Consider the following 27,890-nt stretch of genomic DNA (forward strand, 5'->3'; position numbering starts at 1 on the left):
CTAAACGTAGCCATGCGCGTTGCTTTCGCCTAACTCCAGGTACACAGCTAATGCTTTTAAAGGATTTCAAGGCACATACCGTTGCAGGAACTTCGCGAATGCTGCCAAACTGTACCATGCTAGTAGCACCATACAGTGTGGGAGCATCCGCGAGGTTGCAGTAGCACCGTGCTGATTGCAGCACAAGATAGGAGTGCGCATTAGGAGGGCTGAAAAAATGTGTAGCCTTCATGAGGCACTCCTGGTTCTTCAGGAATGTCCTATTACAGTGGCTTACCAGTTTTTGAACAAAATCGGAGGCATAACGAACGCGTTCGAATTGCTGCATAGTGCGTGACTCCCATGCCTGAGAGTCACACATTATTCGAAAGCGAGATAGGTATTTCGGTCTTTGTAGATCTGCACCATTAGCAGAGCGACTCAGTGGTGCGCAGCTGATCATAGTGTGTAGAAAGAAACAGAACGCCATATACCCATTGTTGAGGCTAAAGGTATCAAATAAAGCTAAGGCGTCATAGCACTGTGAAAGAAACTGACGGCTGCCGATAATCGCCGGTCTTACTTACTTGGTCTTAATTCTTTCCTTCCAAAATATGTTTAATAATTAGCAGAGATCCAATGTTTAACGTTTGTCTGTTGACTTCATGAATAAGTTCTAAATTATGTTCAAAAAGATTTGACTTCAATGTTTGCGCAAAGCTACCATTCACTTCAAATATTTATTTTGTATGGGCTGTGAAGTATGTGCATACCTCGAAATAACAAAGTGGATGTACAGTGGTTTGGGCACTTCACTGCCGTACCCAAGTATGTGGAATCGAATCCATGCATCGCAACGACCGCTTTTTAATAGAGGTGAAGGAAGCAAGACGCCAATATACTGTGCAATGTCGGTGCACGTTAAACAATCCAAAGTAGTCGCAACTTCTGAAGCCCTCCCCTAAGGCGTCTGTTATAGCCTGAGTAGTTCTGGGACTTTAAGGCCCTGGCACCGGTGCCAGTTCACGATCACAAATCACAACTTCGAGAAGAAAATCTCCCCTTTTTTTCATAAGTGCTATCCCTGATGAGGCTTTGCGCCTGCGCTGGAGCAGCTGTAACCATGCATACGATGACATGATAGCTTACTTTAAAAGCCAATTAATAAATCTGTGTAAATCGCGCCTTTGTGAAAACATCAGAATCGGAACGAACAATTAGTGGGCTGACATTAATTTTGATGTGTTCCTTTTCGTAGATTTCTTCCAGTGCCTTTCTGATATCGCATAATGTCTTGTTGTGCTGCTGTTGCAGCCCGTTAGTTGAACAGAATGCAAACTCAACCAGTTCCACTTGTTGCTTTTCGCGCGGGTCATTCGGACAGTTTCGTTTCCGTACGCGTCCATGTAAATATTGGGCAGCAAAATCCAACCTCCACAGAAAAAATACCACGTGCGACCTCTTCCTCAGCTGCCAGAGTCAACGTACTATTCCAATATATAATAGGTAATTCGGCCAGTGAATAGTACAGCTGAGAACAGTGCCCGAGGACTGTCCCCGCTAAAATTCCCACTATGCAGTGCGAATTTATCCGCACGCTTCTCTACATTTTGGTTTCGCACACGTAATGGTTCGAGGCAAGCCGTGTTATAAACTTTACACGTGTCATTTGTGCATACCTTCAATTCGTACTCCTGGGTATAGTGAGAAAATGTAGAAACTATCGTAGGTAACTGAGAGCCACAAAGGGTTTACGACTGAGTGGGATTACTTAAATTAACTGTTTTAATTCAAAAGCGAAATAAGTTACTGTCAAACATGTTTCAAATGACTGCCACTTCCATTTTTCTTTTCAGTGACCACCAGGATGAGATTTGCTCTCTATGATGGAAACTGGAGAACGAAGAGATGAGTATTTGATTGCTGGAAAGACGTTGGTTGGGCCAGTTAATCATTATCAGACGCTCAAAGCAAAGGAACCGAAAATGTTTTGCTTGGCTTATCGGGTTTGCCGTCCCAAAGCGACTCAAGCTATGAAAGGCTCCGGACATTTCAACCACCTGGGGTAACTTAACGTCCACTCACATCGCACAGCACAAGGAAGCCTTGCTTGTTGGTCCTATCAAAAAGGGGCCGCCGTAGACAGGATTTGATCCCGCATCCTCAGGCACAGCAGCCGAGCATCCTAACCTCTGCGGAAACCTGGTGTTAACAGCAGTTATCAATTTCAATTCTAGAAGATTAACAGAGCTCTTCAGTTAAATCATATTGCCTCTTCATCGGACGTAACAAGGCGTTGCTTTCAGAATCAACCCTAAATACCCTATCGGATGGTTAAATTTAAAAATTTTTTTTTGCCACATACCAGAATGTACCTATTCTGAAGCGCGCTCGTTCGGTATATGCGTGGAATCCTGCATTCACGCATTTACTACAGCAGACTTGTGTCTTTGAACACTTCTCAGGCATGAAAACACTCGGCGCAGAATCTACACGCATTGTACGCGAGGGTTCGTTTTCATATCTCCTCATATCGTGATGCTGAGTGATGTCAATAACACTCATCCTTCACCAAACACAGTTCGGTGGCCATCACAGATTTAATTCAAACACAAGCTAAGGAACATGACAGTTGTGTGCTAATATACCGTAATGGGCTGGCCTGTAATGATTCGTGAACGGGGAGAACATGACAGAAATTGCAGAGTTTCGAGAGTAGTACAATTTGCCCGATCCAAAAAGTGAAAAGTTTGATTTCCACAGTTTCGCGTCTCTACTCAGTTTACCTGACGCTGCGGCATCCTAATAAGTGGTACAGTGAGTGATGCAAATTCTTACCATGTAGACGTTCTCAGTGATGGTCCAGCTCAGGGGGAACGAGCCCCTCCTGCGCCCCCAGTTGTCCAGCGCTGTGCTATCATACAGCAATGACCTGCAAAAATTTGTTCAGCGGGTTAAATTTGCAGCTTGATGGAAGCTGTGACATCCCATGTGTCCAACCCTCCATTTTCCTGTCGTAGAGAGCGTTCTCAAAAGGCACCATCAAGCTGTGGTCTATGTGATCCCTTCGCCGTATATCTGCTCTTGTCATACACAGGCGATATAACTTATATTTCGTCGTGAAGCTCCAACACAATAACGAAAATTGAAAAACCAAAGACAGATCGAAAAATATAATATTCGGGGGTGAGCACTACTTATGTTTTAACAAAAAAAAAGTATCACCCCCGCACAAGCTACCGGGCTGGTTGTGACGCTCCGTTACTTTCGCGAGGCAAATGAAGAATAAATACATATTAAACACAAATTCGTATAGAGAATAGAATCGTGCCTTGGGTGACGTGTGGCACACACAAAAAAGCCCGTTAGGCTCTGTATACAGCTTCCATTTTCATTTCATGGTTTGAATAGATTAAATAGGTTCTCTCATCCTCAGCCTGTCCTCCCTTGACTACCGTCCTCTGAATGCCGACATTCAAATGCCCACCGACTTTCCCAGTCAAATTTACCTTTGGGGTCTGCACACTATAGCATTGGAGTCCCTCAGTAGGTCAAACTCACAATTTGCGTAGATAGCAGCGATCGCATACCCGAAACAACGTAGGTCCCCAGAGAAACTTTTCTATAGGAAGCAGTGGAATTGTGCCGACAGCTAGTCTAAACGAAAAAAAAAAATAAAAGAGGAAGACTACATATCATCACCAAAAAGGAGGTGAGCTATGCGATACACGAGTAACAAGTGCGAGCACGTATGCGCAAGGTTGTGCAGGCAAAGAAAGCGCCGCTGGAAGCAATCAGCGCATCGAATACACGCCACATTAGTAGAGTGACGTGTATTCACTGCTGTCTGACCTTAACAAACCTTAAAAAATGTACATTTACGCCTTGTCATAAAGTACGCCAATATAAGTCCTTTTTACAGAAGACTGCATGTTTAAAACATCGACTCACTGAGTTGACTGGGGCGGTCAGTCCTGCTCCTGCTTGACTGTATTGCCGATGGGCACCGTGTTTGAGTTCAGGCCTGAAAGGCTGGAGACCACACACTGAGCCAATGGTCTATAAAGAAGGCAGAGAACATGTGACTTTACGAACATAAACTATTTGAGAAATCATATTCACTGGTAGCGGTTCCGTTGCCGATATGCATCTCTTTAACGTCCCATCATGGAGAGGCCACGAACTGTGCAGTTTTCTGTGTCTCGAAAATTTCACAGTTGACCACGCAGAGGTTAAACATTCGAGTAGAGGATTCGCTCTAATGTTTCTAATCAGCCTTAGCTCCAGACATGCCCTCCGGCTTTTACTCACGGTCCTCGCATAGCCTCCTGCAGATGCTATTTGACGTGACGAATTTTTACATGAGGAATCGAAACAATGGCGTGGATGGCGCAGAAGTTTGGCTACAAGTTTCTGGCTAACGTGCACCGATTTCGTGGAGAACATTTCTGTATTTCGTTTGTTCACATGCGTACGGAGTCACCACTGTAGGAAGCAGAGTCTCACATTTAGACAAATTCATGATGTCACCGGCTGCAGTAAAGATCCAACTCCTCAAATACCTTAGTGGGTGAATGTTTGTATGGTGTCCTACACCTCTACTGACATACATGTTGCCACACTGCTGTCTATCTTCTGGCGCCACAAAGTAGTCAAATGTCTTGGCACGTGGCTGAGCGTCGTCCTCGTCGCTTCTCGAGCTTCGCTTGATTAAAAAAAAGGGCCAATTCAGTTGTTTTACTGCTTGCTACGTGTGTTGGTGACATTTGGTGGAGGTGCTGGGTCAAATACCATGTACGTTGCCCTCTAAGACGTCAGTGACGCTGCTCATCGACGCGTGGACGCGACTCCCATGCATAAAGCGAGCCATCGCCTCCGAGGCTTACAACCTCAGTTCGAACCATTGACTGCCCCACAACGAGCCGTGACATCCACGACGAGCAGCCAGACAAATCAGCCTTCCAGCAACGCACCACAGTTCGTCCTTCTCGCACCTCGATTACCGCCATCATTTCATGGTGACCGGTTCGAAGATGCGGAAGACTGGTTGGCCAGTTTTGACCGTGTGCACCCATTTAATCAATGGGACGACGAGTGGAAGGTAATGGATGTGAACTTTGTGCTGCAAGACTCGGCAAACACGTGGTTTGAAATTCACGAGGCGTCCTTTGTCAACTGGGCAGCCTTTCGCCGTCAGTTGCTTACAACATTCAGCTCGCGTGCCCGCATAGAAAGCATAGAGATTGCAATTCGTTCAAGGTCTCAACAGACAAATGAGAGCGTGCCCACGTTTGTCGGTGAACATGACGCGGCTTTTCAATCGGGTCGACCCTACCATACCCGAGGCAAAGAAGGTACAACACCTCATGCGCGGGATGAAGGAACAGCTGTTCGCTGGCCTGATTCGCGACCCTCCAGGAACTGTCGCAGATTTCGCGAGAGAAGCTACCAGCAAGGTACGTTCACTGCAGGAACGAAGTACCCAATACGGCAGTCAGACAAGAGTAGCAGCCACACCCTACTACGCGTCCGTGCCAGCAGCCAGGGACGATGCATTGCGGGAGCTTGTGCGGAGCATTGTCCGCGAAGAGCTGCAAAGCCTCCACTTGGATGCTCCCTCTACAATAAATTATTCTACCGGGGATGTCATCCGTGATGAAATCCGGCGAGCGGTACAGCCACCACCAGCACCACAACCGGAGCCATGCATCATGACTTATAGTGATGTCCTACGTCGACCAGCCCTCGAGCCACATCCATTCCGCCCCGTTGTCGGACCACCGCCTCGCTGCATGCGCCCCGTCGAGCAGCAACAAGATCTTCGCCCCGTCTAGCCGCAGCAAGACGAGCGTCCCGCTATTCGCAAGGCGCACATGTGGCGCACGCCCAACTGACGGCCGCTCTGTTGTCATTGCGGAGACCATGGCCACATTCTTCGCAATTTCCCATACCGGAGAATAGGAATAAGAGGATTTCCACCAAACGCGCCTCGACCCCGCTATGGCGAAAGACCACATGAGATTGAGGAATACCTGGCTGCTAACGAGATGCACTCGACGTCACCTCAATGGCAGTCACGATCGTCATCCACGAGGCGTTTTGCTTCGCCCAGTCTGTACGCCTCCTCTGGGCCATTCAGAGACACGTCCCCTCTCCGGGGAAACTAAACACGGCGACCTCCGGGTGCAGGCTGCCGCTATGTCTCAGATTAAACAGCCTACTCCTGACAATTTGACGCGACCTCCCGAGCGGTGACAGCCCGAATTGCAACGACACGATCCGATGAACTAACCGACGTGCTGCGAACGCATCGTTTTTGGGGAAATGTTTGTAACCACCGACAGTTGTGATGTGACCGCCCTTGTGGATACCGGCGCCGATTTTTCCGTCATGAGCTGCCAGCTAGCCACGGCACTCCATAAGGTTCTGACGCCTTGGTCTGGGCCAATGATGCGTACCGCCGGTGGTCATGTGATGACGCCGAGTGGCATGTGCACGTGACGCATAGAGATCTGCGGTTTTACTTTGACTGGCCCATTTGCCGTATTACAAGAGTTAGTGACAATATATTATGGTGAGGCTGCCCAAAAGTAACAGAATATATTATGCATCTGCCCGTGCCACTAGGTATAACGGACTTTCTGTTGACATATAGAAGGACCTGATAGTCATATAAAAACAAACAGTACGAATCGGGCTACTGCCACTCTGATAAATGGCTGAAGTAATTTCTTACGCGTAATGGAGCACGCGTAATTCAAGTTAAAACTCACATCGGTCACAAAAACAATTTAACGAACGTAGGCTAGCATGCCAGGGTGGACGTCAAAGCTGACGAAAGGAATGGAAATATAGTCGGGATAATCACGAATGGAAGTGGTCGTCGAGGAATGCAAATTCCCACTACCGATGTGATAAACGAGGTAATGCCGCATTCTTCGTCAATTTTATATATTCACATCGGGTCGAATATTTCGCGTATGGTTTTTGTTTGTACTTATTTATTAGGCAACGCTTGTCTAAAGCTGGACGGCAGCCGTGGGGTGAAGCAGATTGCAGTTTTATATAACTTCCAGTTACAGTGCGGAGGTCCATTGTAGTGCTCCAAGATATTTTAAATGCAATTGGGGCGCCCGACTACTGTGCCCAAAGAAGCGGGATCGAATGCCGGCCTCGGCAGCCGCTTTTCGGTGGAGGCGAAAAGCTAGGCGCCCGCGTGCTGTGCGATGACAGTGCACGTTAAAGAACCCCAGGTGGTCGAAATTTCCGGAGTCCTCCACTACGGTGTCTCTCATAGCCTGAGTCGCTTTGGGACGTTAAACCCCAAAACCAAACCAATCCAATATTTCGGCTTGGGGCTTACATATGTGCCTCAGTTAGAAACCTTAATAAGAACCTAAGCCTCTCTACGGTGGAGAAATCGTCTGCCGATTATCCATGGCTAATCTTCAAACAGATTAAAACAACTTCAAGTTCCGTCACGAGATATCACGATAACAGCTAAACCAGAATTCTTAAATCTACCGAGCTTGCCGCACCAAAAATTAGAACCTGGTTTAAATAAATATTAAAGAAAATAATTAAATTTAAAAAATTAAAGAAACGCTTTCCATCATTCCATTGAAATCCATTGTCAGTTTATCAATCAAGTTATTTGACATACAGCTCCGATATCTAGTAATACGTCGAGCTGACCTTATTCATGCGCGTTTTTGTTTCAGTTCAGTTCAGTCGTTCACTCGTGTCCGACTCTTCGTGACCCTATGGACCATGTCACGCCACGCTTTCCGGTCTCTCACTATCTTCCTAACATCACATAACTTCATCTGCAGCGCCTCGAGGATGCCATCTAACCATCGCGCTCACTCCCTACCCCTTCTCAGGTGACCCTCAACCTTTCCCAACATCAAATCTTTCTCCAGCGACTCCTCTCTTCTCATCAGATGACCAAAGTAGCTGAGCTTTAACTTTAGAATTTGACCCTCCAATGAGCAGTCAAGGTTTATGGTCGACAATATCGACTGATTTGATCTTCTGGCAGTCTAAGGAACTCTCAAGAGTCTCCGCCAGCACCACAATTCAAACGCGTCAATTGTTCGGCGGTCAGCCTTCTTCACAGTCCAACTCTCGCATCCATACATTACAACTCGAAAGACCATAACACGAGTTATACGGATCTTGGTTGGCAGACTAATGTCTCTGCTCTTTACTAGGCGGTCAAAGCTAGCCATGGCTCTCTTTCCCAGAAGCAGGCGTCTCCTAATTTCATGGCTGCAGTCTCCTTCCGGGGTAATCTTGGAGCCCAAGAAGAGAAAATCTGTCACAGCTTCCACTTCTTGTCCATTGATGCTCCAGGACTTGATAGGGCAAGACGCCACGATCTTTGTCTTTTTAATATTCAGTTTAAGCCCAAATTTCTCACTGTCTTCTTGTACACGCATCAGAAGTCTCTTGAGTTCCACTTCACTTTCTGCCATTAAAGTGTTATCATCTGCATATCTAAGGTTGTTGATACGTTTTCCAGCAATCTTCACTCCAGCTGAAGACTCGTCCAGACCGGCCTTCCTCATGATGCACTCAGCATATAGGTTAAATAGGCAGGGCGACAGTATGCAGCCTTGTCTCACTCCTTTCTCAATCGGAAACCAATCAGTAAGACCCTGCCCCGTTCTGACTGTGGCCTCTTGCCCTTCATACAGGTTCCTGAGAAGACAGATGAGGTGAATTGGAATTCCCATCTCTTGGAGAGCTTGCCGCATTCTACTGTGATCTACGCAGTCAAACGTTTTCGCATAATCAATAAAGCAGAAGTAGATTGGCTTCTGGAACTCTCTTGCCTTTTTTATAATCCAGAGAAGGTTGGCAATCTGGTCTCTAGTTCCTCTGCCCTTGCGAAACCCAGCTTGCACGTCCGGAAGCTCCCGATCCATATACTGCTGCAGCCTACCTAGGAGGATTTTTAACATCACCTTGCTAGCATGCGAAATAAGCGCTATCGTGCGGTAGTTGGAACAATCTTTGGCACTGCCTTTCTTTGGAATGGGGATGTAAGCTGACCTCCTCCAATCCTGTGGCTACTGCAGCGTTGTCCAAATTTGCTGACATAATGTATACAGAACGTTAACAGCGTCATGGTTGAGGTTTTGAAGCGACTCAGCTGGAATGCCATCAATTCCGCTAGCTTTGTTCTTAGCAAGGCTGGTTAAGGCCCATTCAACTTCACTCTTCAGGATGCCCGGCTCGAGGTCAGTAATCACAACCGTCTTATGTTGGGTATGCCCATCTGGGTCTTTCTTGTACAGTTCTTCTGTGTATTCCTGCACCTCTTCTTTATCTCTGAGGCTTCAGTGAGGTCCCTGCCTCGTTTGCCCTTTATAACGACCAGCTTAGCACAGAAGCTTCCTTTGATATCTTTGTCTTATACAGAGCTCTTGTGTTCCTCAATTGGCTGTTGTCCTCAACTTCTTGGCACTGTATGTTCAGGAAGGCATTCTTATCTCTCCTTGCTATTTTCTGAAAATCCGCATTGAGAACCTTGTGTCTTTCTCTTTCCCCCATAACTTTTGCCATCCTCTTTTCCTCAGCTTTTTGTAAAGCCTCTTCAGATAAGCGGTTTACTTTCTTGCATTTCTTTTGCTTTGGAACTACCTTAGCAGCAACTTCTTGTAATATATCACGAACATCAGTCCACATCTCTTGAGGCTCTCTGCCTTCTAGATATAATTCTTGAAATGGATTCCTCACATCCACAGCATATTCTGATGGAATTCGATCTAGATCATACCTGAAAGGCCTTCTAGTTTTCTGAGTTTTCCTCATACGAAGCTTAATTTTGGCAGCAAGAAGCTGATGATTGGTGCCACAATCGGCCCCAGGCCTCGTTTTTACTGCTTGTATAGCGCTTCTCCATCTCTGCCGGCAAAGAATATAATCAATCTGATTCCTGTACAGACCGTCTGGTGAAGTCTATGTGTACAGGCGCCTCTTGTGCTTTTGAAAAAGAGTATTCGCTATGGTCAGGTTGTTTTCTTGACAAAACTCTACTAGCCTCTGCCCAGCTTCATTTGGTTCACCAAGACAGAATTTGCCTGTAATTCAGGATATTTCTTCACTCCCCACCTTAGCATTCCAGTCTCCTATTAGAAAAAGGACGTCTGATGATGGAGTGTGGTCTAAAAGGCATTGCATATCAGCATGAAATCTCTCATCGTCAGCTTCTTCAGCAGTAGTGGTTGGTGCATAGACTTGGATAACTGTTATGTTGAAAGTGTTACCGTGGATCCGAAGTGAAATCATTCGGTCGTTTTTAGGGTTGTACCCTAGCACTGCTTTGCCCATTCTTCTGTTTACTATGAGAGCGACCCCATTTCTTCTCCTGGATTCGTGCCCACAATAATAGACATAATGGTCACCGGAATTAAATTCTCCCATTCCTGTCCACTTGAGGTCACTGATACCTAGGATATCAATGTTTAATCTGTCCATTTCTCGCTTGGCGACATCCAGTTTACCTTGCGTCATAGATCTTACATTCCATGTTGCTATGTGATATATCGCCTTGCAACATCGAACTTTCCGGTAGCTTCCCGACACATCCACAACTGAGCGTCCTTTTGGCTTTAGCCCAGCCGCTTCATTCGTCCTGGAGCTATTAGGAATCGCCCTTTGTTCATCCCCAGTAACATATGGGACGCCTTCCAACCAGAGGGGCTCATCTTCCGGCGCCATATCAATAATGCTATTGTGACTGGCCATAGTGTTTTCTTGCCAGGAAGTACTGCAGTGGGTTGCCATTACCTTCTCCAGTGAATCACATTTTGTCAGACCTCTTGCCGTGACCTGTCTGGTTTGGCTGGCCCTACACAGCAGAGCTCACGACTTCATCGAGTTTCACAAGCCCCTCCGCCACGACAAAGGCAGTGATCCATGAAGGGGGCTTTTTTGTTTACCGCGGCACAAAGGTTACAATTGAGTTCGACGTGCTTCGCGAAAACTTTGAAAACGTACACGCATGCACGCTAACCCATACATTTGACGCAGAATCATTGAATAATCCCCAAGCAAAAACAGCCTAGCTTCGGGGCATATCGCGATCGTTCAAATTTTCGGAGTATTGCACCGCGAGTATTGTCCGGGGCATTGCTTGGTTGGCGCCGCGCTCTATAGGCCGTTAAACTCGGTTTTGACGTCGTAATTTAGCGTTTCACCAAAATATGATCATGTAACTTTACTCTAGTATTGCTTACATATATAGTGACACGGTGTTCCATGGGTGTTATCGTAGCATGGCTAATGAACTATGAAATGACCACGCCGACACTGAAACGAAGACAACGCACCAAAGATATGCCAGAGTGCAGTGCAGCGTTCTGAACAAGTGCGTATAGTTCCTGCCATAAAGTGGGGAATTTAATGCATTCATGAGACTGAATCTATGCAACGTGCAAAAATGCCCGCGCCGCTCTCCAGGACCTAATATTATTTAAGGATGCCTAAAATGCTCCCCTTACAGTGCTCGAAAGCTGTTGAGCAGGTGTGCTAAGATGGCTTCGGATGCGCGCTCTAGATACTCCAATAGCAGAAAAGTGTTTTCTGCCCAGGCACCAAGTGCTCGAGTAAAACTGTCAACACATAGAAAAATAAAACTAGAAGGAGACATTTGGCATCTGACAGGCCAAGCTCATATGTTTGGCTCTTGAGGTTTAACGTCCCAAAGCGACTCAGGCTGTGAAAGACGCCGTAGTGGAGGACTCCGAAGATTTGGACCACCTGGAGTTCTTTAACATGCACAGACATCGTACAGCACACGGGCGCCTTGCTATCCACCTCCACGGAAAAGCGGCCGCCGAGGCCAAGATTCGATGCCGCACCCTTGGTAACAGTAGTGGAGCGCCGCAGCCACTGCACCACCCCGGCGGGGTGTCAAGGTCACGTGCGTCGAAGTTCACCACGGCGCAATTAGCAAGTAACGAAAGTTAATGGCGCCCGTGTTATATCGTCAATAAATTCTACTTTGGACTACAGCATCCTCGTCCGCCCCGGAAAGCCTGACGACAAGCAATGCTGCTGTGTTATCAATATAGAGCTCGCTAGCGCGCCGCAAGGTGACAACTCTGCTCCATCACGTGGGCAATACCGCTTCTATTGTGAACAGTCCGGCGAAGCCATGCAGTTCTGAAGTCATAAATAGTATTAGCCAATCAAAGGCACGACACACAATGTTAGTCGTTCTTCGATTCTCATTTCACCGTTCTCATAAAAACAGGGGTGTGGTAACGAAAACGCAAAGATGACAAAAGCCTCTTTCTGTATTTTGCTCGTGAACCTCCGTGCTATCATGCACAACCAACTAGCCTAGCTCACTTTTTCATAGAAAGGAATTGAATTCGGATTTTCCGTCTAATCTTATGAAGTCACACTACCCGCCGACCAATATTTGTCCGGCCTTGTCACGTGCCATTTGCCACCTGTCAGATGCACGCTAGGGATTTTTTAGACTACGAGCCTTAAAAGGGGAGGAGTGCTAGTGTCTGCTGATTTCTATGGCAACCACTTGGAGTAGTTTGCTATAGAGGTTGTGGCTATTGCGGCAAAGTGGAGGAGGAAGGGACGGGCTCGATCCCTGCTGCGGCAGCCTCGTTTCAATGGACCAGATATGCGTTGATGTCAAACAACCATTTCACCTTTTCCTATATGCGGTCGAAAATGTTTAACCAATCACGTTTCGGACGGTTATTGAGCATCTTTGATTCCTCGAGTCGTGGATTACGCGGCGCTACCTTCGTGTTATAATGAAGAGAGATCTGAAGATCGTAACTTCCATTAGCGCCAAATTTTCCTGTCGAGAAGCAACGTTTTAAAAGGCAAAAACGAGGCACGAGCTTTCCACTTCTTCTGGGATAGCTATCATGCTCTTATACCGATAAACTTTCGTAGTCAATCAAACTAGAATAATTGCACATGTTGCGTATGAATTTGGAGATAGAGCAAAGTGCAATAGAACGTTTTCTTTATGCACACATACAACAGCTCTTAACATTTATTTTCGCAAGAAATGTTTCGTATAAGTGTGCAGGGCAAAGATCAATTTCTTTAAGTAGTGGACGTTAAAAGCTCCGGAGGACACTTCAGATTTGCCTTTAAGTGCATAACTCGCCAGCGTAGGCTACCAGCCAACAAATAAGTCCCCACTTTAACCACGACTTTAACTTTAACCAGTCTGTATGAACGTGCCTGCGGTGCCAGGGGTAACGTGAATTCAAGGATCCTGGCAAGCTGACTCAGATATCGCCCTCCCATATGAAAGGAGAGAACCGAGCTGGCGGCTCCTGACAAACATAATGTCAGAAAGTCCTACGTCCAGTTAGTGCTCGGCCATGACAGCTGCCAGCTACCGCTTGTCAGCGCCATGATCGTAATTTTTCGCTCATAACGCCGGCGATGGCGCTGGCGCCGAATTTACGGTTAACGAGGTCTTTAACGCTGTCGCGTTATATAGAGCAAACTTCCTTAAACGACGCAGAGCTTTGTAAACACTCTGACATTAAAAAGTATGTGCTTAAGTATTTAAAGCTCCGGGGATGACTTTATGAGGTAAATGAGTAATTACACAGCAGCTGTAGCAGTAGCTGACATCAGCACAACTGTGGCAGGCATTTGGCAAATGTGATTACGTTTTAAGCATGGTTCACAGAAAGATATAATTCACCCCCCCCCCCCCCCCCCCCGTCGCTTTTTGTAAGTCTAGCTGCCCTCTCGCTCTGAAGAATTCCCCAGCTCACTTCCAAGCGAGAACGCTTTCTTCATTCGAGTTTCTTAGTTGCAACTGAAAGCTCCGCGACAGACGAAATCAAGTCCACTTGTCGAAAAGTTGGCTCGACTTGCGAACTGAGGCTCCCCCTCTATCCTTGTTCGGTGCTCTTTCATACCGTGTAGCCATCTTCTTACTCTCATTATGCCCTAGATTTTTATGTGCAATTAAACACAGCTTTGATTTAAAATACAGCTTAGCACCCTTGACTTCCACGTCACACTGACGTAACCTCACGTGACTATGACCCAGTCATCTGACGACCACCAGGCCTACCACAGAAGTTTGAGCCATACATTCGTGACCTTGACAGAGGTAACGGGCCACTTGGTGGCCTACGTGACTATGCCCCAAAGTCATATGGCGACCACCAGGCATAACACAGAGGTTTGACATCTAAACCTCCCTCAAGGTGAAAAGCGTGCATACCCGACGGCCCGATCTACCTCAAGTAGTGAAGCTTTCGCTTCAAAAAGAGGGAAAAGGAGACAGAGGGATTAACAACCGGAAAAATGTTCCTATTAGGTACATGTTACTGGGAAGAGACATGAAAGAATTTAAAAGAAAAACCAGATAAGGCATGAGGAGCAGCCATAAATTGTCATGCAAGCATGAAGCCCTATTCCTTGTAGCACTACATGCTTTGTAGGCCTAGAAGGCTGTGAACCGTGATCTCAGTGATCACTGGACGAGCATCTTGCCCTTCGTCAGAGGGTATGGATGGAGGCTGTTCAGTGCTCACTGGAGGGTATATGTATTTCGACATTAAAATATGACTGCCGATCAGATATGGACGCGAAATGCTTAATTGTTATGCCTGGTTATTCTGTATTGCTACGGCAGGTTCCACGTATGTAGACCTGAACCTAGTTTAGAGAGTGGGAGCTCAATTAAAACTGGCCAGACACGGTTTTCTGTGGTTTAACTCATCCACGCTGTCTGCGATCCTACAGGGCACCACATAACTGGTCTAGACGAAACAAAAATGTCGAGGGCATTTTGAAGGGGGAGATCCCAGGAGGCGAGCCAAGTGGACGTCGGTGACGGTGGATGGGAAGGGCAGGCAGGGGACTGGAAGGCTGTGTGGCGTTGTGTGAGACAATGTTGCTGATGTACCGGTACGAATTAAGTTTTCCATGTATGTGAAGAAGAAGAAGCAAATGTGCAAAGTAGAAGTGAGTCGCAGATTAAGTAGCAGCAGGGGTGGAAAGTAGCATAAGCGAGGAGCAGGTGAAAAAGAAGTGAGCGCCGCCGGCTCCTTGCACAGCGCCTCAGGTCAAAGTGCCGGCGCCTATGACCTCTGCTCATGAGGCTAGTAAACCTTTTGGTTTAAAGCATGACACTCACACTCTACATTTGCGAGTGTCTCCTCACGACCCCACCTCTCAAATAAAGGTCTGTCGGTCATCCCAAAGCAGAATGAATTTTGCTTTGATAATGAGTATCTGAGTATCAGAATGAATGATACTCAGCGTGCATACGTGCGCACGCTGTCTGCTAACCAGCAGTGTTTATGTCCACGCGTACGGCCCGGTGTTTACTGTTTGTTTCACTATTCCGATTACATTTTTTAAGTGTCTGCTTTTTACGAAATAAATATTGTCAGGTAGGGACATTCATAAAACGTAATGCAATCACACAGAAATTTCTCTCTAGTTTTTATTTGGATTCCGGCAGCTATTGAAGCATGAGCCGGCCTAACACTGTTGCCGTGTAGAAGGCATTCACAGGCCCCTATATGCCCTCTGTACGCGCTCACGTAGAGACGATGCCATACCACTGGAAGCCTTCAACACCCGAATGGGAATGGTGAACTACGAGAGGCAAGGGCTGCTTAGACGTAAAGTGATTCCCCTATGGCAGAAATATATCTTACACTATATAGTAAACTACTATGCGAAAATGCGACTCTGAAGTCGAACCTAAACGTAGCCATGCACGTTGCTTTCGCGTACCTCCAGGTACACAGCTAATGCTTTTAAAGGATTCCACGGCACATACCGTTGCAAGAACTTCGCGAATGCTGCCACACTGAACGGTGCCAGTAGCACCGTACAGTGTGGAAGCCTTCGCGAGGTTGCAGTAGCACCGTGCTGATGGCAGCACAAGACAGGAGTGTGCATTAGGAGGGCTGAAATTAAAATTTAGCCTTCGTAAGGCACTCCTGGTTCTTCAGGAATGTCCTATTACAGTGGCTTGCCAGTTTTTGAACTAAATCGGGGACACAACGAACTCGTTCGAATTGCTGCATAGTGCGTGACTTCCATGCCTGAGAGTCACGCATTATTCGAAAGCGAGATAGGTATTTCGGTCTTTGTCAATCTGCACCATTAGCAGAGCGAGGCAGTGGTGCGCAGCTGATCAAAGTGTGTAGAAAGCAACATAACGCCATATACCCCGTGTTTATGCTAAATGTAACAAATAAAGCTAAGGTTTCGTAGCCCCGTGAAAGAAACTTACGGCTGCCAATAATCGCCTGTCCTACGTACTTGGTCTCAGTTCTTTCCTTCCAAAATATGTTTATTAATTAGTAGACATCCAATTTTTAACGTTTCTCTGTTGACTTCAGGAAGAAGTTCTAAATCGTGTAGTTCTAAATCGTGTTTACAAAGATTTGACTTCAATGTTTGCACAAAGCTACCATTTACTTCAAATATTTATTTTGTATGGGCTGTGAAGTATGTGCATACCTCGAAATAACAAAGTGGAGGTGCAGTAGATGGACACTTGACTTCCGTACCCAAGAATGCGGAATCGAATCCAGGCAGCGCAACGGCCGCTTTTCGATGGAGGCGAAAGAAGCAAGACACCAATATACTGTGCGATGTCGGTGCACGTTAAAGAACCCGAAGTGATCGCAATTTCTGAATCCCTTCACTACGGCATCTGTCATAGCCTGAGTAGTTCTGGGACATTGAACCCCTGACCCCGGTGCCTGTTCGCTATCACAAATCACGACTTCGAGAAAAAAATCCCCTTTTTTTTTTCATAAGTGATATCCCTGATGAAGCTTTGCGCCTGCGCTGGAGCAGCTTGAAGTGTAACTAGGCATACGATGACATGATAGCTTACTTTCAAAGTCAATGAATAAATCTGTGTAAATCGCGCCTTTGTGAAAGCATCGCATTTTGCTGTTGTTCCAGGGAATCAATAACCTTTGTATCGATATTTTAATGCTCAAGCGAACATCAAAAAAGTTCGCGGGCTAGACTTTACTATTTGTTCGAGCGGAAAGATAGCACAAAGTAGGCTATGTTACTCTCAGCTTCTATCAGGTCGTTCCATTAAGATCGGGCAGACTATCCTTTTAAAAGCTTACTCGCCTTAAGCTTCGTATTCAAGCAGGGAAACATCGAAATCAAGCGCAAGGCAGCAACCTATAAACACTACCATAGTCCCCCATGTATCCAAAGGGTGGGTGTCGGTTGCTGCAGTTTTTAATATATACATATAAGATGCAGCTGCCCTTTGAATATTTTCGTGAATGCTACTGCACTGTATGGTACCGTTGCCCAAAGATATGAGCATAGTAAGACAGGCACTTGAAGAATCACAACGAACAATTAGTGGGCTGACATTAATTTTGATCTGATACTTTTCGTAGATTTCTCCCAGTGCCTTTCTGTCATCGCGTAATGTCTTGTTATGCAACTGTTGCAGCCCGTCAGTTGAACAGAATGCAAACTCAACCAGTTCCAATAGCTGCTTTTCGCGCGGGTCCATTCGGGCAGTTTCGTTTCCGCACGCGTCCATCCTAATAATGGACAGCAATATCCAACCTCTACAGAAAAAATACCACGTGTGACCTCTTCATGACCTGCCAGAGTCACGCACTATTCCAATATATAATAGGTAATTCGGCCTGTGATTAGTACAGCCGAGATAAGTGCTCGAGGACTGCCCCGCTGAAATTCTCTCTATGCAGTGCGAATTCATTCGCACGCTTCTCTACATTTTGGTTTCGCACATGCAATGGTTCGAGACAAGCCTTGGTATAAGCTTTACACGTGTCATTTGTGCATACCTTCAATTTGTACTCCTGAGCAAAGTGAGAAAATGTAGAAACTATCGTAATTAACTGAGTGCCATAAAAGGTTTCCGACTGAGTGGGATTTCTTAAATTAACTGTTTTATCTCAAGCGATTTAAGTTACTCTCAAACATGTTACAAATGACTGGAACTCCCTTTTTTTTTTTTCAGTGACCACCAGGATGAGATTTGTTCTCCCTGATGAAAACCCGAGAACGAAGAGATGAGTTTTTGATTGCTGGGAAGACGTTTGTTTGGGCCAGTTAATCTTTATGAGACGTTCAAAGCAAAGGAACCGAAAATGTTTTGTTTACCTTATCGGGTTTACCGTCCCAAAGCGACTCAAGCTTTAAGAGGCTGCGGACATTTCAACCACCTGGGGTAAATTAACGTGGACTCACATCGCACAGCACTAGGAAGCCTTGCTTGTTGGCCCCATGGAAAAAGGCCGCCATAGCCGGGATTTCATCCCGCATCCTCGGGGACAGCAGCCTAGCGCCCAAACCATCGCGTAAACTTGGTGTTAACAGCAGTGCCTTTTCATCGGACGGTACAAAGCGGTGCTTTCACAATCAACCCTACATACCCTGTCGGAGTTAAATTTAAACCCTTTCTTTTTCTTTTTTTTGCCACATACTAAAATGTGCCCATTCTGAAGAGCGCTCGTTAGGTATATGCGTGGAATCCTGCATTCACGCATTTACTACTACAATCAGACTTGTGTGTCTGAACACTTCTCAGGAACGACAACACTCGGCACAGAATCTACACACATTATACGCGAGGGTTCGTTTTCATATCTCCATCTTATCGTGGTGTTGAGTGATGTCAATAACACTCACCCTTAAGCAAACTTCGGCGGCCATCCCAGATTTAATTCAACACAAGCTAAGGAACATGACTTGTCTGCTAATATACCGTAATAGGCTGGCCTGTAATAATTTGTGAACGGGAGAATATGAAACAAATTGCAGAGTATCGAGAGTAGTATGATTTGTCCGATCCAAAAAGTGAAAAGTTTGCTTTCCACAGTTTCGCGTCTCTACTCAGTTTAGCTAAGGCTGCGGCATCTTAATACGTGGTAGATTGAGCGATACATATTCTCACCATGTGGACGTTCTCAGTGATGGTGCGCCTGAAGCTCCACAAGCCTCGCCTGGGCCCCCAGTTGTCCAGCGCTGTGCTATCATACAGCAAAGACCTGCAAAAATTTGTTCTGCGGCTTAAAATGGCAGCTTCATGGAAGCTGTGACATCACATGTGTCCAAACCACCATTTTGCTGTCGCAATTAAAGAGCGTTCTCAAAAGGCACCATCAAGATGTGGTATGTATGATCCCTTCTCCGTATGTCTGCCCTTGTCTTACACTGGCGAGATAACTTATATTTCGGCCTGAACCTCCAGCACAATAAAAAGATAGAAATCCCCAACGTGCTAGCACGCTGGTAGTAAAGCTCCATTACTTTCGCGAGCCAAATTAAGAATAAAAACATATTAAACATATATCTGCCTTGAGAATAAAAGGGTGCCCTGGGCGACGTGTGGCCCACACAAAAAAGCCCGTTAATATCTGCCTACAGGTTCTGTTTTTATTTCTTTGATTTGAATAGAATAAGAAGGTTCTCTCATTATCAGCCTGTCCTCCCTTGACTGCCGTCCTCTGAGTGCCGACGTTCAAATGCCCACCGACTTTGCCAGTCAACTTTACCCTTGGGGTCTGCACACCATAGCATTGGAGAACCTCAGTAGGTCAAACTCACCAACTGCATAGTTAGCACCACTCGCATCCCCGAAACAACATAGGTCCCCTGTGAAACGTTTCTATACGAAGCGGCGGAAATGTACTGAGCGCGTCTAAATGAAAAAAAAAGGAGAAAGAATACATATCACCAAAAAGGAGACAAGCTATGCGACACACGTGTAACAAGTGAGACCAAGTATGCTCAAAGTTGTGCAGGCATGAAAATCGCAGCTGGAAGCAATCAGCGCATCGAGTACACGCCACATAAGTAGAGTGGCGTGTAATTCACAGCTGTCCGACCTTACAAAACCTTAAAAAACGTACATTTGCGTCTTGTGAAAAAGTACTTTACTTTGCTGTCCTGAAGTACTTGTCATAAAGTGCTTTTTTACAGAAGACTGCATGCTTGTAACATCGACTCACTTAGTTGGCCGGAGCGGTCGGTCCTGCTCCTTCTTGACCGTAATGCCGATGGGCACCGTGTTCAAGCATTTTTGGGTTCAGGCCTGAAAGGCTGGAGACCACACACTAAGCCAATGGTCTATAAACAAGACAGAGAAGGTGTGACTTTATGAACATAAACTATTTGAGAAATCATATTCATTCGTAGCGGTTCCGTTGCCGATGTGCATCTGTTTAACCTAACATCATGGAGAGCACCCGAAATTTGCAGTTTTCGGTGTCTCGAACAGGAATTCTATCGGTGCATGAAAAAAATAAGTCAAAAATCACGTTTTTTTAAATAAAATATGTATTTGTTCGTATGTTTCAAATAGCCTTAGCTCCAGACATGCCCTCCAGCTTGTAGCCACGGTCCTCGCATAGCCTCCTACAGATGCTATTTGACGTGACGAATTATTGCATGAGGAATAGAAATGTTACGGTGGAAGGCGCAGAATTTTGGCTACAAGTTGCTGTCTTACGTGCACCGATATCGTGGAAAACATTTCTGTATTTCGTTTGTTCACATGCGTATCGAGTCACCACTGTAGGAAGCAGAGTCTCCCACTTTGACAAACTCATGAAGTCACCAGCTGCAGTAAAGATCCGAGTCCTCAAATAACTTTGTGGGTGACTGCTTGTATGGTGTCCTACACCTCTACTGACATACATATTGCCACACCGCTGCCCATCATCTGGCGCCACCAAGTGGCCAAATGTCTTGGCACGTGGCTGAGCGTCGTCCTCGTCGCTCTCGAGCTTCGATTGATTAAAAGAGCCAGCTCGGTTGTTTTGCTGCTTGCTACGTATGTTGGTGACATTTGGTGGAGGTGCTGGGTAAACATCCCACGTACGTCGCCCCCGAAGACGTCAGTGACGCTGCTCATCGACGCGTGGACGCGACTCCCATCCATAAAGCGAGCCGTCGCCTCCGAGGCCTACAAACTGAGTTGGAACCACTGACCACCCCGCTACGAACCATAACATCCATGACGAGCAGCCAGGCAAATCAGCCTTCCAGCAACGGCCCACCGTTCGTCCTTCTCGCACCTCGATCTCCGCCATCATTTCATGGTGACCAGTTCGAGGATGTGGAAGACTAGTTGGCCAGTTTTTACCGTGTGGCCCCATTTAACCAATGGGACGACGATCGGAAGCTCATGAATGTGAACTTCGTGCTGCAAGACTAGGCCAAGACGTGGTTTGAGAACCACGAGGAATCCTTTGTCAACTGGGCAGCCGTTTGTTTATCGAGGACATGACGCGGCTTTTCAATCGGGCCGACCCTAACATACCCAAAGCAACGAAGGTACAACACCTCATGCGCGGGATGAAGAAGCAGCTGTTCGCTGGTCTCATTCGCGTCTCTCCGAGAACTGTCGCAGATTTCGCGAGAGAAGCTACCAGCATGGAACATTCACTGCAGGAACGGAGTACCTAATACGGCCGTCAGAAAAGCGTAGCGGCCACACCCTACTGCGCGTCCATGCCAGCAGCCTGGAACGAAGCAACGCGGGAGCTTGTGAGGAGCATTGTCCGTGATTAGCTGCAAAACCTCCACTTGGATGCTCCCTCTGCGATAAATTATTTACCAGGGACGTCATCCATGATGAAATCCGGCGAGCGTTGCAGCCACCACCAGCACCAAAACCAGGGCCATGCCTCATGACTTATAGTGATGTCCTACGCCCACATGCCCCCGAGCCACATCCATCCTGCCCCGTTGTCTTACCACCGCCTCACTACATGCGGCCCGTCGAGCAGCAACAAGATCTGCGCCCCGTCGAAGCGCAGCAAGACTAGCGTCCCGCTATCAGCAAGGCGCACATGTGGCGCCCGCCCAGCATACGGCCGCTCTGTTATCACAGCGGTGAACCTGGCCACATTCTTCGCAATTCCCCATAACGAAGAATAGGTCCAAGAGGATTTCCACCAAACGCCCCTCAACCCCGCTATGGCGAAATACCACAGGAGATTGAGGAATACCTGGCTGCTAACGAGATGCACCCGACGTCAGCGCAACGGCAGTTGCGATCGTCATCCCCGAGGTGTTTTGCTTCGCCCAGTCGGTACTCCTCCTCTGGGCAATTCAAAGGCACGTCCCCTCGTCGGTAAAACTAAACACGGCGACCTCTGGGGGGAGGCCGCCGCTACGTCTCAGATTAAAGCCTCCACCCGACGATTTGACGAGACGGTCCGAGCGGCGACAGCCCGAATGGCGACGACCCGATCCGATGAACTTACCGACGTGCTGCGAACGCATTGTTTCTGGGGAAATTTTTGTAACCGCCGACAGTTGTGATGTGACCGCACTTGCGGATACCGGCTCCGATTTTTCCGTCATGAGCATCCAGCTAGCCACGACACTCCATAAGGTTCTGACACCTTGGTCTGGGCCAATGATGCATACCGCCGGTGGTCATGTGATGACGCCGAGTGGCATGTGCACTTGCCGCATAGAGATCTGCGGTTTTACTTCCACTGGCACATTTGCCGTATTACAAGAGTTGGTGTCAATATATTAAGGTGAGGCTGCCCAAAAGTAGCTGAAAAGCTGAAAATATTATGCATCTGCCCGTGCCACTAGGTATAACGGGCTTTCTGTTGACCTGCAGAAGAAGCAGATAGTCAATAAAAAGAAACAGCTCGAATCGGGCTAGTGCCACTCTGAGAAAAGGCTTGAAATAATTTTTACGCGGAATGGAGCACGCCTGATGCAAACTGAAACTGACATCGGTCACAAAAAAAAGATAACGAACGTAAGCTAGCATGCCAGGGTGGACGTCAAAGCTGACGAAAGGAATGGAAAGAGAGCAGGGATAATCACGAATGGAAGTGGTCGTCGAGGAAGGCAAATTCCCACTGCCGCATTGTGATAAACGAGGTGATGCCGCATTTTTCGTTAAGTTTTGTATTCACATGGGGTCGAATATTTCGCGTGGGGATTTTGTTCGTACTTTTTTATTAGGCAACGGCAACGCTTGTCTAACGCTGGACGGCAGCCGTTATGTGAAGCAGAATGCAGTTTTATATAACTTCTAGTTAAAGTTCGGAGGTCATTTAGTGCTCCAAGTTAATTTTCAAAGCAATTAGGGCGCTCGACTACCGTGCTCAAAGACGCGGGATTGAATCCCGGCCTCGGCGGCCTCTTTTCGATGGAGACGAAAAGCTAGGCGCCCGTGTGCTGTGCGATGTCAGTGCAAGTTAAAGAATCCCAGGTGGTCGAAATTTCCGGAGTCCTCCACTACGGCATCTCTCATATCCTGAGTCGCTTTGGGACGTTAAACCCCAAAACCAAAGCAAATTAAAATTTCGGCTTGGGGCTTAGATATGTACCTCAGTTAGAGACGAAAGCCTATTTCTGTATTGTGCTCGTGAACCTCTGTGCTATTATACACGACCAAACTAGCTTCGCTCACCTTTTCATAGGAAGGAATTGAATTCGGTGTTGCCATCTAATATTATGACGTCACACTACCCGCCGACCAATATTTGTCCGGCCTTGTCACGTACCATTTGCCGCCTGTCAGATGCACGCTAGAGATTTTTGAGACTACGAGCCTAAAAAGGGGAGGGGTGCTAGTGTCTGCTGGTTTCTATGGCGACCACTGGGAGTAGTTTGCTATAGAGGTTGTGGCTATTGCCGCTAAGTGCAGGAGGAAAGGACGGCCTCGATCCCTGCTGCGGCAGCCTCGTTTCAGTGGAGCAGATATCCGTTGATGTCAAACAACCCTTCGACCTTTTCCTATATGCATTCGGAAATGTTTACCCAATCAGGTTTCGGACGGTTATTGCAAATCCTTAACTCCACTTAATTCAACGAGTCATGGATGACGCAGCGCTACCATCATGTTATAATAAAGAGAGATCTGAAGATTGTAAATTCCATTACCTCGAGCGCCAAATTTTCCTGACTAGAATCAATGTTTTAAAATGCGAAAGCGAGGCCCCTGGGAGAAGAAATACAAAGGTATATTATCTGAGCTTTTCACTACTTCTGGGATAGCTACCATGCTCTCATCCGTATAGCATTTCGTAGTCAATGAAACTAAAATAATTACACATGTTGCGTATGATTTAGGAGACAAAGGAAAGTGCAATGGAATGTTTTCTTTATGCACACATACAAAAGCTCTTCAAATATATTCGCAATAAAAGTTTCATATAAATGTGCAAGGTACAGATTAATTTCTTTAAGTAGTGGACGTTAAAAGCTATGGAGGGCACTTCAGTTTTGCCTTTAAGTGCATAACTCGCCAGCGTAGGCTACCAGCCAACAAATAAGTCCCCGCTTTAACCAATCTGTATGAACGTGCCTGCGGTGCCTAGGGGTAACGTGAATTCAAGGATCCTGGCAAGCTGACTCAGATATCGCCCTCCCATATGAAAGGAGAGAACCGAGTTGGCGGCTCCTGACAAACATGATGTCAGAAAGCCCTACGTCCACTTAGTGCCCTTTACCGCTTGTCAGCGTCAATCTCGTGATTTTTCACTCATAAATGGGCCGGCGCCTAATTTACGGTTAACGAGGCCTTTGACTTCATTAAACGACGCAGAGCTTTGTAAACACTCTGACATTAAAAAGTATGTGCTTAAGCATTTAAAGCTCTGGGGATGACTTTGAGGTAGTTATGGGTAATTATGCAGCAGCTGTAGCAGTAGCAGACATCAACACAACTAATGCAGGCATTTGACAAATGTGGTTACATTTTATGCATGGCTCACAAACAGATTTATTTCACCCCCCCCCCCCCTCGCTTTTGTAAGCCTAGCAGCCCTCTCGCTCTGAAGAATTCTGCAGCTCACTTCCAAGCGAAAACTCTTTCTTCATTCTAATTTCTTAGTTGCAATTGAAAGCTCCGCGACAAACGAAATCAAGTCCATTTGTCGAAAAGTTTGCTCGACTTGCGAACTGAGGCTCCCCCTCTACCCTTGTTCAGTGCTCTTTCATACCGTGTAGCCATCATCTTTCTCTCATTATACCCTCGATTTTTATGTGCAATTTAAAACACAGCTTTGGTTTAAAATACAGCTCTAGCACCCTCTACTTCCACTTCACACTGACGTCCCCTCACGCGACCTGGACCTTGACAGTGGTCACGGGCCACTTGGCCTACGTGACTATGACCCAGTCATATATGACGACCACCAGGCTTACCACATACGTTCGAGCACTAAATCCGTGACCTTGACAGAGGTCACGGGCCACTTGGGGGCCTACGCTACTCTGCCCCAAAGTCATATGGCGACCGCCAGGCTTACACAGAGGTTTGACCTCTAAACCTCCCTCAAGGTGAAAAGCGTGCATACCCGACGGCTCGAACAGGGAGAAGGAGACAGAGGGGTTAACCAGAAAAATGTTCCTATTATGTACACGCCACTGTGAAGAGAAATGAAAGAATTTAAAAGAAAAACCAGATAAGGCATCAGTCATATTTTGTCATGCAAACATGAAGCCCTATTCATTGTAGCACTACATGCTTTGTAGGCCTAGAAGGCTATCAGTGATCACTGGTCGAGCATCTTGCCCTTCGTCAGAGGGTATGGATGGAAGCTGCTGAGTGCTCACTGGAGGGTATATGTATTTTGATAATAAAATATGACTGCCGGCCGGCTATGGAAGCGAAATGTTTAATTGTTATGTCTGGTTATTCTGTATTGCTAAGGCAGGTTCCACTCATGTAGACCTGAACCTAGTTTAAAGAGTGGAAGCTGAATTAAAACTGGCCAGACACTGTTTTCTGTGGTTTACATCATCTACGCTGTCTGCGATCCTCAAGGGCATCACATAGCTGGTCTAGACGAAACGAAAATTTTGAGGGCATTTTGAAGAGGGAGATCCCAGGAGGCGAGCCAAGTGGACGTCGGTGACGGCGGATGGGAAGGGTAGGCAGGGGTCTGGAAGGCTGTGTAGCGTTGTGTGAGACAATGTTGCTGATGTACCGGTACGAAAATTTGCTTGTCTGGCACAACTATCAGGTACGCGCACGCTGGTCGAAAGGTGAAGAAAGAAAGTACTCTTATCGGGCATCTGTGCCGGAACGACTGCTGGTAAGACGTTTGCTTGGGCCAGTTGATCTTTATCAGACGCTCAAACTAAGAAACCAAAAAGGTTACGTTTGGCTTATCGGGTTTACCGTCCCAATGCGACTCCCACCTGAAGTAACTTAACGTGCACTCACATCGCACAGCACAAGGAAGCCTTGCCTGTAGGCCCCATCAAAAAGGGGCCATCGTAGACAGGATTTGATTCCGCATCCTCGGGCAGAGCAGCCGAGCGCCCTAACCACCGTGGAAACCTGGTGTTAACAGCAGTTACCAATTTCAATTCTAGAAGATTAAAAGAGCTCTTCAGTTTAATCATCCTTCCCTTTTAATCGGACGTTACAAAGCGTTGCTTTCAAAATCAACCGTGCATACACTACATAAGAAAGGGGACTCTAAGGACCTTAAAAATACAGACCCGTCAGCTTCCTGTCTGTTACGTATAAGGTATTTACTAAGGTAATAGCGAATAGAATCAGGAGAACCTTAGACTGCAATCAAGCAAAGGATGAAGCAGCGTTTCGGAAACGGTACTCTACTATCGATCATATCCATACCATCAATCAGGTGATAGAAAAATTCTCGCAATATAACCAGCCCTTATACATAGCATTCATTGATTACGAAAAAGCATTTGACTCAGTTGAAACCTCAGCGGTGATGCAAGCATTGCGAAATCAGGGGATAGACGAGCCGTGCGTGAAAGTGCTGGAAGATATATATAGTGGCTTCACAGCAACCATAGTTCGACATAAAGAAAGTAACAAAATTCCCATAAAGAAAGGAGTTAGGCAAGGAGACACAATCTCCCCAGTAGTATTCACAGTTTGCTTAGAGGAAGTATTCAGAGACATAGAATGGGAGCAGTTAGGGATAAGGATAGATGGAGAATACGTCAGTAATCTGCGATTTACGGATGACGTCTTGCTAAGCAACTCGTGGAATAAACTGCAAATAATGTTTGATGACCTAGACAGGAAAAGTCGAAAGGTAGGATTGAAAATCAATATGCAGAAGACTAAGGTAATGTTCAACAGCCTCAGGAAGGAACAGCAGTTTACATTAAGTAGCGAAGTACTGCAAGTAGCAGGCGAAAATGTCAGCTTAGGACAAGTAGAACCGCAGATCCGGACCATGAAAAGGAAATAACAAGAAGAATAAGGTTGGGATGGAGCGCATTTGGCAAGCACTCGCAGATTATGACTAGCAGCTAGCTTATCGGTATCGCTCAAGAGGAACGTATACAACAGTTGCATCTTACCTGTACTCACCTATGAGGCTGGAACGTGGAGCTCACCAAGAGGGTTCTACCTAAGCTGAGGACAGCCCACAGGGCTATGGAACGAAAAATGGTAGGGGTAACTTTAAGAGATAGGAAGCGTGCAGAGTGGGTCAAGTTACCGACATTCTAGCGGAAATTAAGAAGAAATGGACATGGGCAGGACATGTAGTGCGAAGAGAGGATAATCGATGGTCGCTTAGGGTAACAAACTGGATTCCAAGGGAAGGAAAGCGTAGCAGGGGGCCGCAGAAATTTAAGTTGGTTGGTGGATGAGGTTAAGAAGTTCACAGGGGTCAAGTGGGTGCAGCTAGCACAGAAGCGGGTTAATTGGAGAAATATGGGAGAGGCCTTCGCCCTGCAGTGGGTATAGTCAGGCTGATGATGATGATGATGACACTGTCGGATGGTCAAATTTAAACCTTTTTTTGCCAGATACCACAATGTGCCCATTCTGAAGCGCACTTGTTAGGTATATGCGTGGAATCCTGCATTCATGCATTTACTACAGCAATCAGACTTGTGTCTCTGAGCACTTCTCAGGCATGACAACACTCGGCACAGAA

The 27,890-nt window shown here is 46.5% G+C and overlaps 1 protein-coding gene across 7 annotated transcripts in view; it reads right to left on the reverse strand.

Annotated features, from left to right (window-relative positions):
* Positions 1-27,890, reverse strand: part of LOC146208306 (uncharacterized) — a 68,100-nt gene that overhangs the window by 11,982 nt on the left and 28,228 nt on the right. For 2 of the 7 annotated variants that reach the window (XM_084587236.1, XM_084587235.1), the window contains exons 2-4: positions 18,926-19,019; positions 3,931-4,038; positions 2,818-2,911 (exon numbers count right to left, since the gene is read on the reverse strand). In XM_084587236.1, coding sequence (XP_084443362.1) covers positions 2,897-2,911; positions 3,931-4,038; positions 18,926-19,019 — 217 coding nt within the window. In that variant the 3' untranslated portion in view covers positions 2,818-2,896. Of the gene's footprint in view, positions 1-2,073; positions 2,182-2,817; positions 2,912-3,930; positions 4,039-18,925; positions 19,020-19,982; positions 20,090-27,890 lie in introns of those variants that run through there. The other 5 variants (XM_084587237.1, XM_084587238.1, XM_084587240.1 and 2 more) reach the window with 5 other exon arrangements.

This window comes from Amblyomma maculatum, chromosome 1 (assembly GCF_055883805.1).
Source record: "Amblyomma maculatum isolate TAMU_Amacu chromosome 1, ASM5588380v1, whole genome shotgun sequence".
NCBI lineage: Eukaryota > Metazoa > Arthropoda > Arachnida > Ixodida > Ixodidae > Amblyomma > Amblyomma maculatum.